Raw genomic sequence first — 13,510 nt, forward strand, 5'->3', positions numbered from 1 at the left:
TAGAGAGTCCTGGGGGCACTGGGCAGGGAGGGTTTGCAGAGGCACTGCCCTCCCAGCAGGTGATAAAATTACCTGACCACAGGGAAACAGCGCTGATAGTTTTCCAGGTATGTTCTGAAATGTTTCAACAGCCGGTCCGCTGGAGGGGATGTGGAAGAAATCACCTTATCGCAGTAACAACTTCCAGTTCCACTCCCCTGGTTACCATACCCTGAGCAGAAAAGGTGGTCAGCAGATTCTCAGGTCAAAGGGCTCCTCAGTTGTAACTTCACTTCTAACCCACCTGCCAGTTACAGCTTCTCCTGCAAGACACCAGGGTCTGACCTCCTGGTTCAACCCACACACCCCTCCTCCCCGCAAAGACGTCCACAATCCCACCTGAACCTGGGTGCTGTCCCAGTCTGTCCCCAGCACCAGGTAGTTGGCCTTCCTCCTGTCTTGAGGACACTGGTTGCGACTGGCTCCCCCCTATTCAACTCAACCCCACAGGACCTAGTAACCCAAAACCTACCCCTCCCTCTTGACTTGGGGAACTGGGCCCCAGCCCCGCCTCTGACGAACCTGGCAGAGTCAGCAACGCTAGCAGGAGCAGCAGCAGCACGCGGAATTGGGGAGCCCCGACCTGCCACATCTCTCTTGAGTCACCTCCCTCAGTCTGATTTCCTGAAACGGGGTCTGATTTCGTTAAAACGCTCCCGAGACAGCAGTCCAACGGATCTCAAACTTTCGTTTTCTTCTCCAGCTCCACTTGGGGTTCCAGGAGGAGTGGGGGCTGTCTCCTCGGCGCCAAGCTCCGTCAGGTCGAGGAGGGCACGGGTCGCTCGCACGGACTTCAAACGACCGCGAGATGGGTAGGACAGTCGACGCCGTGAGGCTCCGCAGCGGGGTAACTCCTGGAGGCGGAGCTCCCGCCCGTGCCCCGACAAGCCCAGAGCCTTTCAAACGTGGGCTGCCGAGGATGTCTGGGGAAATTTAAAGAAAACTCGGGCTGGAGCCCGGCCAGGCAAGTTAGGAGGGCAGTGGCCGAGCAGAATGATTAGGGTTCAGTAAACACCAGGTGCACTGCCAGCATTCCTGACCCAGGTCAGCCGAGCCAGCGACAAGCCTGCTCCCGCCCTCCTCTCTAAGACGCTTTCACTTCCCGGGCTGGGGTCTGGGCTGGGCGTCGCGATGTCCAGTCACATGGCCAGCACCCAGCCGGCTGGAAAGCCGGAGCGCGCGCCGCCACACCTACACCGGCCGGGGAGAATCGACCACTCAGGCGGGACTCAGGGGGCGTGGTCTACGAAGACAGAGGCCGTGGGCTCGGGCAGCCCTGACGTCACGACGCACCTCCCATCCACGAGGTATTTACCTTCGAAAAGTGGTGGCGGCTGCAGGTACCGGAGTAAGGGGGCGGTGACCCGGAGGGGCTGGGTCTCCTGGGACTCACCTTCAAACTGATCCAAGCCCATGGAATGTCCTGGCTCCTGTTCCTCCTCCAACAGCCCACAGATGGGTCCAAAATTCTTCCCTCACCAAGCCCTTCCCGATAAGATTAGCCCTCTTCAACCTTATTTTCACTTTAAACCTTACTCTTAAGAGTTTGAGTCTCAAATATTGAGCCCCAATACCATCTCCCACCTGAGTACATTTTTAACACAAAATCACGCACTTTCAGGTCCAGTCTCTTTCCCATCACTGAACTTCCATCTCAGCCTGAAAAGCCCATTCTCAGCTCCAAACATTCATCCATAGAGTCCTCCCAAAGTGATGGGTCAAAGCCATACCCTTTCCCATTTGTGACCCAGCCCCAAACTGGCACCACTACCCTCTCAGTCACTATATATCCCTTTTTTCACTCAGTCTGGGCCCAGGCCCTGTGCCCCTGAAGACATGGAGTTTGTGTCTGGATACCGGGATGAGTTCCTTGATTTTGCTGCCCTCCTCTTTGGCTGGTTCCACAAGTTTGTGGCTGACCGTGGAGCTGTGGGAGCCAGCCTTGAGGGCCGCTGGCGACAGCTGGAGACTCAGATCAGAAGGCTGCCCCAGGACCCTGCCCTCTGGGTGCTCCATGTCTTGCCCAACCGTAGTGTGGGCATCAGCCTGGGGCAAGGGGCAGAGCCAGGCCCTGGACCAGGCCTGGAGGCTGCCCGGCTCCTGGGAGATGAGCCCCCACTCCACCTGCGAGACCTGAGCCCCTATGTCAGCTTTGTCAGCCTGGAGGAAGGGGAGGAGGAGGAAGAGGAAGAGAATGGAGGGGAGGTGGGTGCAGGCACAGAGAAGGTAGGACCAGAGGAAAATGGGGAGCCAGGTCCTACCAGCAAGGAGTCCCCCCAGGAAGCAAAGCCTCCAGGAGAGCCAGAAGATGGTGAGCAGGAGGCAGGAGGTGGTGAGGATTGCTGTCGAGAGGACAAGGCAGAAGACGAAAAAGGGCCTGAGAGGAGGAAGGGTCGGAGAAATGGTGAGAAGCTAGGGCAAGCCCTGTGTGGGCCCGGCCCCTCCCCTTGCCCAGCACACTCCCTTCTGACGCTCCCCTGTACCACTCAGAACCCAGTAGGACATAAACAGGTGGACTTCTGGCCAATATGGCCTGAAAAGGTGTTTTGCTTGACCCACAGTGTTTTTTTGTTTTTTGTTTGTTTGTTTGTTTTTTTAATTTGACCAACATCTAAACACTGAAGAAGGAAATCCCCACAAATCTGGATTTACACCATCTCAAGAAAAATCTAAAGTTCTGACAATAGGCCCACATTTCTGATGACAGCAAATGCTGGTACTGTGTCACTGCTGTGCCCTTCAGATGGGGCATGTCCTCTCTGTCTAGTCCCCTTTACTCACTTGTTTTCTTACCTACTCCCATGGGCATTTGAGTTTGGTACCCCAGACCCTGGCCAACTTTCTGTTTGCTTAATTGTTGGGGATCTTCCTCCCCTTCACCCCATCTTTACAGGCAGCTTACCAGGGTGTCAGCTTTGCCATCTCTTACTTCTAACTGCCCCTTTTTTCCCTAGAGGCTGCCCCGCTGCACCTTTCCTGTCTCTTACTGGTGACAGATGAACATGGGACCATCTTAGGCATCGACCTGCTAATGGACGGAGCCCAGGGGAGTGCAGGCAGAGGCTCAGGGACAGAGAACCTGGCTCCCCGAGCCTACATTCTCCTTTGCCACAGCATGGCCTGCCCCATGGGCTCTGGAGACCCCCGAAAGCCCCGGCAGCTGACTGTGGGAGACGCCCAGCTGCATCGGTACAGGAGTTTGGTATCTGAGGGTGTGGAGGCTTAGGGGCCAGACTCTTGAGCCCCCCAGCCTGATGCCTTCTCCACCCCCATCCAGAGAGCTGGAGAGTCTGGTCCCCAGGTTAGGAGTGAAGTTAGCCAAGACTCCAATGCGGACATGGGGCCCCCGACCAGGTTTCACCTTTGCCTCCCTTCGGGCTCGAACCTGCCATGTTTGTCACAGGCACAGCTTTGAAGTGAAGCTGACACCCTGGTAAGCTGCCTGTAAAGATGGGGTGAAGGGGAGGAAGATCCCCAACAATTAAGCAAACAGAAAGAGAAAGCAGGGGGGTGGGGGCTCAGCACACAGTGAATAATATGGACATAAGATGAAAAAAAAAAGCTGTTACAGGTAGAAAGGATACAGACCAACCACTAAGTATGGGGCTGACAGCATAGACAGACACTAACACTGGGTACCCCCCACACCCCTGTGACTCCAGTCCCCAGTGTAGTGCTGTCTTATACTGTGGAGAGGCTTGTCTCCGGGCTGACTGGCGCCGATGCCCAGATGATGTGAGCCATCGATTTTGGTGCCCAAGGCTTGCAGCCTTTATGGAGCGGGCAGGAGAACTGGCAACTCTGCCTTTTACCTACACTGCAGGTATAAGATCAGTGGGCTGTGGGTGGGGTCTCTGGGAATAGGGCCTGTTGCCAGGGAACGGGGTCCTGGTGCGTAAGGCTAACTGCCTAGGACTAGTGTAAATCCCTGGAATAAGAGCTGGATCCTGAGTGTGGTTGGGGGCCAGACCTGGGGCTGGAGACAGGGTCTCTGGGGCTGAGATTAAGTGCCCAGGTCCCTGAAAGTGCTGAGGGAATCTGGGAATAGGAATTCAAACACTAGCCTCTCAGATAACTGGCAACCTTGAACAGATTACCTAACTTCTCAGAGCTTCAGTTTCCTCATTTGTATAATAGGGATACTAACAAATGCTAAAATCCATAGAGTTATAAGAACTGTATGGATTCAATGTCTGCTAACTGTAGATACTCAGAAATGTTAGTTCTTTCTCTGACTAGAACCAAACTCAGAGCAGGGTGCTTGCAGAGGCTGAGGAGAGTTAGTCTGGGGTCCTAGCCATCAGGTTCCAACACCTCCCTTTCTGCTTCTCCAGAGGTGACCAGTGAAACCTTTAACAAGGAGGCCTTCCTGGCCTCAAGGGGCCTCACACGTGGCTACTGGACCCAGCTCAGCATGCTGATCCCAGGCCCTGGTACCCCCAGGCACCCTCGGGGCAGCATACCATCCCTCAGCTTTCTTCTCAGTGGTACGTGGACCCTCTCTTCAGGCATGGGTTCCTTGGCCTCGATGGAAATGAGAAAAACATGTCTAGGTCACAGATAACCCCTCCACATTTACACCAAACCCCACTACCACCATCGGGACCATTCCAGGCCTCTCCCCAACCCTCAGGAGTCACCCTACTTGTGGCTTCCATAAGCCCTACCTCTAGGCAAACTCCTGTTCTTCTACTGCTCCAGACCCTGTCTTAGGGATTACAACCTCTTTGGAAGGAAAAAGGGGCCAGGCCAGGAGAGGGTCTCCCTGACCTTAGATTCCTCTTCCTTTCATCCTTTCAGGAGATCCCTACCAGCTTCTCCAAGGGGATGGGCCTGCCCTGATGCCTCCTGTGCCCTCAGATCCACCCAGGGGCCTCTTTGGTGAGTTGGAAGAACTCTGAGTGAGGTAACAGAGTAGGAATTGGGACTGGAGGACCAGTGGCCTGGGTGATGGAGAAAAGGGGCTATTGGACTGGACGGTCTGGGGTCGGGGCCTAGAGCCAGGTCACTCAGTAACCCTCTGTCCCCAGGCTCTTGGCAGGATTACTACACATGGCGGGGCCTCAGCTTGGACTCCCCCATGGCTGTGCTTCTGACCTACCCACTGACTGTGTACTACGTCATCACTCACCTGGTGCCCCAGTCCTGTAAGGAGAGCTGACACAGGGGAAGGAGCATGCCGCAAAGGGAACAGGGAGCTGGTGGGGGACAGGAGGAAAGGAGGGGAAGACCCTCTGCTTAAACAGCTAGTTTTTCACCAGTCCCCGAGCTCAACATCCAGAACAAACAATCGCTGAAAATCCATGTGGTGGAAGCTGGGAAGGAGTTTGACCTTGTCATGGTATTTTGGGTAAGTCCCTCCGGACCTGAAGGTCGGGCATTTGGGGTGCTGGCAGGATACAGTGCAAGACCAAGGTCCGTCCTTCCACGTTCTTCAGGAGCTGTTGGTCTTGCTCCCCCACGTGGCCCTGGAGTTGCAGTTTGTGGGTGATGGCCTGCCCCCAGAAAGTGACCAGCAGCATTTCACCTTGCAGAGGGTGAGCACTGAGATGCCCTGCTTTTCAGCCCTGAGGTTCCTCGGGTTCTCCTGATGGGGCGCTGCCCTTCCTACTCTTTCCTCAACCCCTTCCTTTCTGATGGAATCCTTCAGTGCCCTAACTTCCGGTAGTTTCCCCACCCCATTCTTGGTTTCCTAGGATGGCCCTGAAGTGTCTGTCCGCTCAGGCATATCAGCACGGCTCAGCTCAGGAACTAAGGAGAAGGGCAGTCGCAGGGACTTGCAGATCAAAGTGTCTGCACGGCCTTATCACCTGCTCCAGGGGCCCAAGCCCGACTTGGTTATTGGTAGGAGCCTGGAGTTGTAGTGTGGGCGCGGAACTTGGGATGCGGGAGGTGGCAAAGAAGACCATGGGACTCAAGTTCTCCGTGCTCTCCCTCCTTGGCAGGATTTAACTCTGGCTTTGGTCTCAAGGACACTTGGCTGAGCTCGCTGCCCCGCCTACAGGTGGGGGTTGCAGGCATCAGGGGCCACGTCTTACCTCCAGTTCAGTCCCTCCTCCTAGCCTTAAAGTCTCTTCTTGCCCGCCATCTGCCCTGCAGACGGGGCGCGCCCATGGGTCCTCTTGCCCCTCTCTGTGTCGGCCTGGTGCCTGCCTCTCTCCACCCTGCTCATTAGAGCCCTAGTTTCCCACCCAGACGCAGTAGCTCGGGGGTTTCCGACGCAGGAGCCTCGCGGGTCTCTGAGGCCCCGCCCCACTCTCCCCAGTCCCTCCGCGTGCCCGCCTTCTTCACCGAGAGCAGCGAGTACGGCTGTGTGATGGACGACCAGACCATGGCGGTGGCTACCGGCGGGGGCACCAGCCCTCCACAGCCCAACCCTTTCCGCTCCCCATTTCGCCTCAGAGCCACCGACAACTGCATGCCCTGGTAGGGTCCCAAGACCCTCCCTCTTCACTCCTGGGCCCTTAGCTTCACTCCCGTTCCGAGTACTAAAACGCCCATCTCTACGCTGGTCTTCGTTCTCCTGGGACCCCCCCCCCTCCCCACTCCAGGCTATGCAAGCCGCTTCCTGTGCTCAAACTGCTCATCACTACTTACTCCCGCCACCCCAGGTCTCCACACCTCTCCCGCACCCTCACCCCCAATTTTGACCCAGCTCACGACATCTCTGCAACTCCTCACCCACCGCCCAAAGGACCCGACCACCCCGATCTGGCCGCAACTAACCCAGCTCCAGAACTCCGGCCCGCAAGCCCTTAGGGAATCCCGGCGGGGGTCCCGCCCGTGACAGCCCCCGCTCCCCTCAGGTACTGCAATGCCTTCATCTTCCACCTGGTCTACAAGCCTCCGCAAGGGAGCGGGGCCCGCCAGGCGCCCGGGCCGGCGCCCCCAGCCCCAACTCCCGCCGCTCCTCCGGCCCCCGCCAGACGGCGCCGCGGAGAAAAGAAACCTGGGCGGGGGTCCCGCCGGCGGAGATGAGGGACAAGCTATAGCAGGGCACCCCTCTCCCTACACACCTCAGAAAGGGAAACGAAACACCCACCGCCAAGGGGGAGACCGGTTGATGGAACACGAAAAGGTAAATAAAATGACTGTTCGAAACCACGGAGTCATTGATCTGCGAAAAGGATTTAGGGGTGATTAACATCCGTCCTGTTTCTTTCAGTCCCTTGACCACTGTCCCGCTTTTACTGGGGACTCTGGTGCCCCTGGGCATTCCCAAACTTCTACAAATAAACGTATGTGTCCATAGGTCATTTTCCAGCTCCACTAATCCTCCGGACTGACCGAGGCAAGGCAAGGCCAAGAGTGAAAAATGGCTTGTCAGTAGCTGCAGGGGAGAAGACAAGCGCTCCCAAGGGCATAGAGACCTTCTGGTTTCGATTCAGTGCCATTCAGTGACCGGCCCCAGTCCCCCAACTGTCCAAGTTAGAAACCTGGCGGCCACCTAGACGCCACCTTCTCACAGCCCCCAGTCCAATAAAGAACCACACCTGCTAAATCCAGCTGCTAAGTCACCCAAATCCCCTGCTCCTAGCCTTCCCACTGCAGTTGCCGCTGTGGCTAGTGTCCACATTTCAGTGGGAGAATTCCTTCTAAAACAATCATCCAAATACACCACTCTCCTGCAGAAATCCCCTCAGTACCGTATTCCCCTTTTAAAATCTCCTTAAATGGGGGGCTGGTCTTAGTGACTCCAGTCACTAAACATTGAAAGGGAAAAAACGGGAGCAATGTAGCTGACACCACTTTAACCAAGGGGTTATAGTGAACAAGAAATAAAACATCATATTGGCATCATGTGCTCCCTGGCCTGATGCAATGAGAAGCTCACATCCACCTTAGAGCTACCTTCCCCCAAATTCATAACTCCGTGAATCATGAGAAAACATCAGACAAATCCAGATTGTGGGAGTCTAATATACCTGCTCACTCTTCCTCAAAAGTATAAAAGTCACAAAAGGCAAGGTCAGCCGCGACAGATTGGGAGACTGAGGAGACGTGACAACTAAATACAGAATGGCATCCTGAAATGGATCTTGGAGCAGAAAAGAGGATATTAGTGGAAAAAACTGGAGAAATCTGAATAAAGTTTATATTTTGATTAACAGTATTGTATCAACATTGATTCCCTAGTATGACATATGAGATGCCTTTCTGTCATTCTCTTATTATAAATAAATGTACAGAAAGGCTCAGACAGCATAATGAATCCCTATCTATACATCACTCAGCTCCAACAATTAGCAGCATGTTCTCTTGCTACTATTACTTCCTGTGATACTGTCATATAAGAAAGGGATATTCGGTGTTTGTCCCAGGTTCCTGGCACAAGAGCTCTTAAAATCCTTGTATTTCCTAAGTCAGAAAGAAATGGAAAATACTGGATGGTTTCACTCATAGCAGGAGCATAAACGAGGGGGAGGGGTGGAGAAGAAGGGGAATAATAATGAACAGCTATATATGAGAGACATTTTACATTTTACAGGGGTGGAGTGGGAAATGGGATCAAAAAAGGGGGTAGGGATGTGCACAGGACTATGGTGATGGCACACGGATGAATTGGTGATGGGAAGTCCACAGGGATTACAACTGAGATGGAAAAAGGCACAAAATGATGCAAAAATATTATAATACTTTTATAAAATCCTTGTATTTCCTGAGTGGTAGAGGTGAGAGGAGTCTCTTCTGTTATTCATAATAAGTCCCTTTCAACCATATCTGAGTTTATGCAAATGAGGGGTCTTCAGGAAGGAGGCTGGTTGCTGGAGAAAGCAGTCCTATAATTAAGAGGAATGGAATTTTCAGCATACCCCTCAAACCCGGGTTGGGGGGTGGGGAGAAGTGTGGAGCTAAAGACTGAGTTCATTATGAAGGCTGTGAGTTAACCAGTCATGTCTTTGACAGCCTAAAGGGCTTCCAGTTTTAAAAAGATACTCTAAGTGGGTTCAGAGAGCTTTTGGGTTAGTGGCTGCACTAAAGTATGAGGTTGGCACACCTAAGAAAACATGGAAGCTCCATGCCAGCCCCATCCCCATTTTTGTCTTCTGCATACTTCACAACAAATTAGTAACAGCAAATTCTTTTCCTGACTTCTGCGAGGCATTTGAAAATGATCAAACCTTAGGAGAGATTCATGGGAACCCCAGTCTGTGGTTAGGAAGCCAGAAGGTTCAGTAATTAGGACTGGCATCTGAAGGTGGCAGTCTTGGGCGATGGAGGTCAGTCTGGGTATTTAGTGTCAGATTTTAGCGACTGCAGGACACCAGTTTGTGTCAGCATAGTTGTATAGTTGGTTGGAGTGGTGAGAATAAAAACCACATATTTGGTGTCAGAAGTGCTGATAATTAGTAAAACTGGTAATAGTGGTGTCAGGAGAGTCAGAAGATTGGCCCTACCTCAGAGAAATGTGTGGTCTGGAAAGAGAAAGGACAAAAGAGAGGGGTTATTATCAGTAAAATTTAGAGTTGAATACAATGTCCAGCAAGTTGCTTCAATGGAGCCCTCCCTGGTAATGCAAGGGGTTAAAGCATAGCACTACAAAGCTATCCACAGTCACTGCAGCAGGAGTTCCATTCCTGGCCAGAGAGGTGACCCACATGCTCAGCAGACCTCTCCTCACTTGCGCAGTGCTCCCCTCAGCAGTGTCTTTCATTCGATCTGCCTGTTCTGCTCCCCACTCTGTCTCCCGTGAGTACTCTCACTCCCCCGTACCTCTGGCCTGTACCCCAGTTCTTGTATGCAAAAATAAACAAATCTTTTTTAAAAAAAGGAAATTGTTTCAATGGACACAGAAAAAAGTGCAAACTAATAAGAAAAAAACAAAATATTTAATCCCCTAGTTATCTGCTATAGCTAAAATTAAAAGAGCATTCTGGTTTAGCACTTGATGCTAGATTAAGCTAATTTTTTGTCATTCTGTTTCCGTCATAAGCCTCAAAGCTATCCATAAAGTAGAAACTTATTCTGGAACAGAAAGTACATCTAAAGCATCATGTTGACCAAGAGAGTGGTCAACTTGGAGCAGGCGGTATGGTGCAGGGCAACTAAGAAACCGCTGAAACCAGAGGAATTGCCTCATTTTGTAGATGGTATCACCCATCAGCTTTGTGAGAGTGACTAATTTAGGGACAGTCTTTGGTTTTAAATGTTACAGAGTAGAAGAGCATGTGTGATATAGGACCCACAGCTCCCTATCAATCACAGGTGACTAGATAGGGTCAGAACACAGAGGAGGTTATTCCTCAAGAATAATCCTAACACCCACCAAGAGTCACTTCATTAGCATAAATTCAGGTATGGTTGAAAGGGGCTCCTCTCACCCCATCACTCAAGAAAGTTGAAGAATTGTAATAATTTCTGCTCCAGGAAGCTGGGGTGAAGACCAAATAGGCATTTCTTTTTTTTTTTTTTTAAGATTTATTTATTTATTCGTACAGAACTGGGGTACAGGCCAGAGATGCAGAGGGTGAGAGGATTCACCAGAGACAGAGTGGGGTACAGAACAGGCAGGTGGACGAAGTACACTGCTGAGGGGAGCAGCAGGCGGGTCAGGAGAGGTCTGCCCGCCATGTGGTCACCTCCGGGGCAGGCGGGGATCGAACTCATGCAGAAGTGGCTTAAGCTTCTTAGTGCTGTGCTTTAACCCACTGCGCCACCAGGGAGGGCCTGGCATTTCTAATTGTATCACAATAGCACACTCCTGCCTTTTTCCAGAGTGTTTTAAAGCACACACCAGGTATCAATCATCTCACTTATATGTACCTATAAGTAATATGGCCTTTCAAAATGTGTGACTACCATTACCAACACCAATCAACAACTATTTTTTAATGTAATATCCACTTCATTTTCAAATATTTTCAATTACCACATATTTGTCTTTGAAACCAGAGGAGATATTTTGTTCCAATCAAGAAATAAAATCAACAGACGTACAACTTCTAAGTGTCTTGTATCTTAAATAGACCTCTCTAAGTCCCATCCCCTTTTTTAATGCCACTGATTCATAAGAAACTGAATTCCTATAGAATGTTCTGGATCTGTTACTTCCTCGGGGTGTTTTTAATTTGTGTATCAATCTTCTTTAATTCCTGTAAACTGTTAAGTCTAGACAAGATCTTTTTAATGTGGTCATGCCAAACCCTGCAGGCTGATTTCATGCCACTTCCCGTCCTCTCTCTACTCTCCAGCCAGACACCTCTGAAAACACTAAAAATGAAACACTGCATGCTCTCATTGTAAAACTTCCCCCATTTTCTTGCTCAACTAATTCCTTCTCAGACAAAAAGCCTTTTCCTGAGGAGGGAGGACTTCCTTGATCCCAAGTGAGATAGCCCTCTCCTGCTAAACCCTCCTGGCACTTCATATGTCCCCTATATACAGACATAAAAGGTCTAGGCTCCTGGAAGGTTGAGGTGAAATGGAACTTTTCACCATACCCTTAGCTGCTGAGGGGAGCAGCGAGATGACAGGAGAGGTCTGCTGTGCCATGTGGATCAGCTCCCTGATTGAACTCCTGATACAGTGGCTGAAAGTAGCTTGATAGCGCTAAGACTAAACCCTTGTGTCACCAGGTAAGTCCCTCAAATGACATTCTTTAAAGTGAAATAGAATGAAAACAGATATTATATGTACAAGTTGTGCTTTAATGTGTGCATATTGTGCAACATCATGACATAAAATATATGTCATATGATGACCCGGTCAAGCTATCTGAAAATTACTGACCTAGAGGGAAGCCTGAAAGAAACAAAGAATTAACAGGAAAACCACAGAGCAGTGTGACTGGTCTGTTGATGAAAGAATTATGACTCTTAGAGACACAGAGGAGACACAGCCTGAGGGTGGTTTCCCAGAAGAAATGACCTGTAAGCAGTGACGTGAAGGACAAATAGTAGTTAGCCAGGTAAGAAGGACAGAGAAAATAGTAATAGCATGTGCAAAGGCCCCGGAGCAAAAGTAAACAAAGCACTTTCAAAAAGCAAGAAGTTGGGATTTAAAATGAGATAAGACTCCCTTACATTCATTATTTGCTATCACATTACTCATGTATTTTCTTTGAGCACTTATCACAATTATTTTATTATCTCATTCACTTACTTATTTGTGCCTAGCATATAATAGCTGCTCAGAATTTACTAAAGGAATTTTAGAGAGCAATTCCTGCTGTACCAGAGTGGGGGTTCACTACAAGAGCATAAGATTTGAAAAGACAGATTCGCTAGATGGTTTTGGTAGTAGTACAAGTAAGAGCTCACAATGCCTTGTTGTTGGAGAGAAACAGATAGATCCTAGGGTTAGTGAAGAGGTAGAAACGCTGATGTCATTAGACCATCTCTGTTCATGGATAGTTGCATAGCTGTTTACGTTACTAAATGGAATTTAGTTCCCAATTATAAATGAAAGTGTTAACAAAAGAAGTCCCAGCTTGGAACCAAACCACACCAAAAGAGTCTGGGCCTGCCCTTGTGGGTGTGGAGCTGATTTGTCTGAGATGTTTTACATGGAATTTCTTGCCAAGATGGAAGGTGGTTTGCAGGTACTTGACTAGAAGTGTGGGATGAGGAAGGCAGCATGGGATGCTGGTCCCAACACAGCCTGATAGACTCAGGTCTTACCCCACAAGAAAGAATCCATAAGGCAGAGACAAAAGAGTCCATAGAGAGTCACCACAAAGCCACAGAGCCCAAAAACAAAACACCTAGGTCCTGGGAAATTATGTCATACCACACAGGGAATCTTCCCATTTCTCAGAGGACACAGTATGACTTTGTGGGGTACCAAGAACTCAAAAGACCCCAAGAGAACCCTGACACATGGATGACTAGCAGGTTTGGACAGGAGCCAACAGATTGTCACTATTACCATCCCAGTTAGTCCCAGAAGCTGGTGAGACCCAAGTTTTGTTTAGCTTCCAAGTGCTTGGAGAAGTTTCCTGTTATTTTTGTTATTGATTTCTTGTCTGAGTTGATTGCAGTTAGACAACACACTCTGTATGATTTCATTTCTTTTAAACTTGTTGAGGCTTCTTCTGTTACCCAGGATACAGTATATTTTCCATATATTTCCCTTGAGGGCTTGTAAAGAATGTTTATTCTGCTGTTGTTGGGTGAAGTGATCTGTAAGTACTGATCCCATGGGTGGTGGTACTGAGTTCTATGTCCTTGCTGATTTTCTATCTAGTTGTTCAATCAATTGTTGTGAGGTAGGCCATGAATTCTGGATTTAAACACCTGGTTTGGGGTCTTCCTGGTGGTGTAAGGGATTAAGTCTCAGCACTATGAAGCTGTACAAAGCCACTGCAGCATTCGATCCCCAGCCAGGGAGCTGACCCACAGGGTGTAGCAGACCTCTCCTGTCTCCCCTGCTGCTCCCCTCAGCAGTGTACAGTGTGGTGTATAGTGTTGTTTAGTGAGTCCTCCTGTTCTGCTCCCCACTCTGTCTCTAGTGATCTTCTCACCCCCACCCC

At 50.4% G+C, this 13,510-nt stretch overlaps 2 protein-coding genes across 8 annotated transcripts in view; one reads left to right on the forward strand and one right to left on the reverse strand.

The window, feature by feature from the left end:
* The window catches only part of CXCL16 (chemokine (C-X-C motif) ligand 16), a 36,132-nt gene that overhangs the window by 3,435 nt on the left and 19,187 nt on the right, over positions 1–13,510 (reverse strand). For 2 of the 4 annotated variants that reach the window (XM_012726665.1, XM_012726662.1), the window contains exons 1-2: positions 562–1,149; positions 73–211 (exon numbers count right to left, since the gene is read on the reverse strand). In XM_012726665.1, coding sequence (XP_012582119.1) covers positions 73–211; positions 562–631 — 209 coding nt within the window. In that variant the 5' untranslated portion in view covers positions 632–1,149. Of the gene's footprint in view, positions 1–72; positions 212–561; positions 1,150–13,510 lie in introns of those variants that run through there. The other 2 variants (XM_012726664.1, XM_012726663.1) reach the window with 2 other exon arrangements.
* Positions 1,350–7,144, forward strand: ZMYND15 (zinc finger, MYND-type containing 15). 4 transcript variants are annotated; one of them, XR_193527.2, is made up of 14 exons: positions 1,350–1,379; positions 1,846–2,443; positions 2,994–3,228; positions 3,317–3,472; positions 3,702–3,862; positions 4,374–4,526; positions 4,840–4,920; positions 5,070–5,186; positions 5,301–5,389; positions 5,478–5,576; positions 5,736–5,883; positions 5,959–6,043; positions 6,305–6,465; positions 6,846–7,143. XR_193527.2 is itself a non-coding variant. In XM_004684710.1 (14 exons), the coding sequence occupies exons 2-14, from the start codon at positions 1,876–1,878 to the stop codon at positions 7,015–7,017; spliced, it is 2,199 nt and encodes a 732-aa protein (XP_004684767.1). In that variant the 5' UTR covers positions 1,350–1,379; positions 1,846–1,875; the 3' UTR covers positions 7,018–7,144. The 4 variants fall into 4 exon arrangements, 3 of the variants coding, with proteins under 3 accessions (XP_004684767.1, XP_004684768.1, XP_004684766.1); XM_004684710.1 differs by having other exon boundaries at positions 5,985–6,043; positions 6,846–7,144; XM_004684711.2 differs by lacking the exon at positions 5,070–5,186 and having other exon boundaries at positions 5,985–6,043; positions 6,846–7,132.

The sequence above is a fragment of the Condylura cristata genome, unplaced genomic scaffold, assembly GCF_000260355.1.
Source record: "Condylura cristata isolate star-nosed mole 26May11 unplaced genomic scaffold, ConCri1.0 scaffold00017, whole genome shotgun sequence".
NCBI lineage: Eukaryota > Metazoa > Chordata > Mammalia > Eulipotyphla > Talpidae > Condylura > Condylura cristata.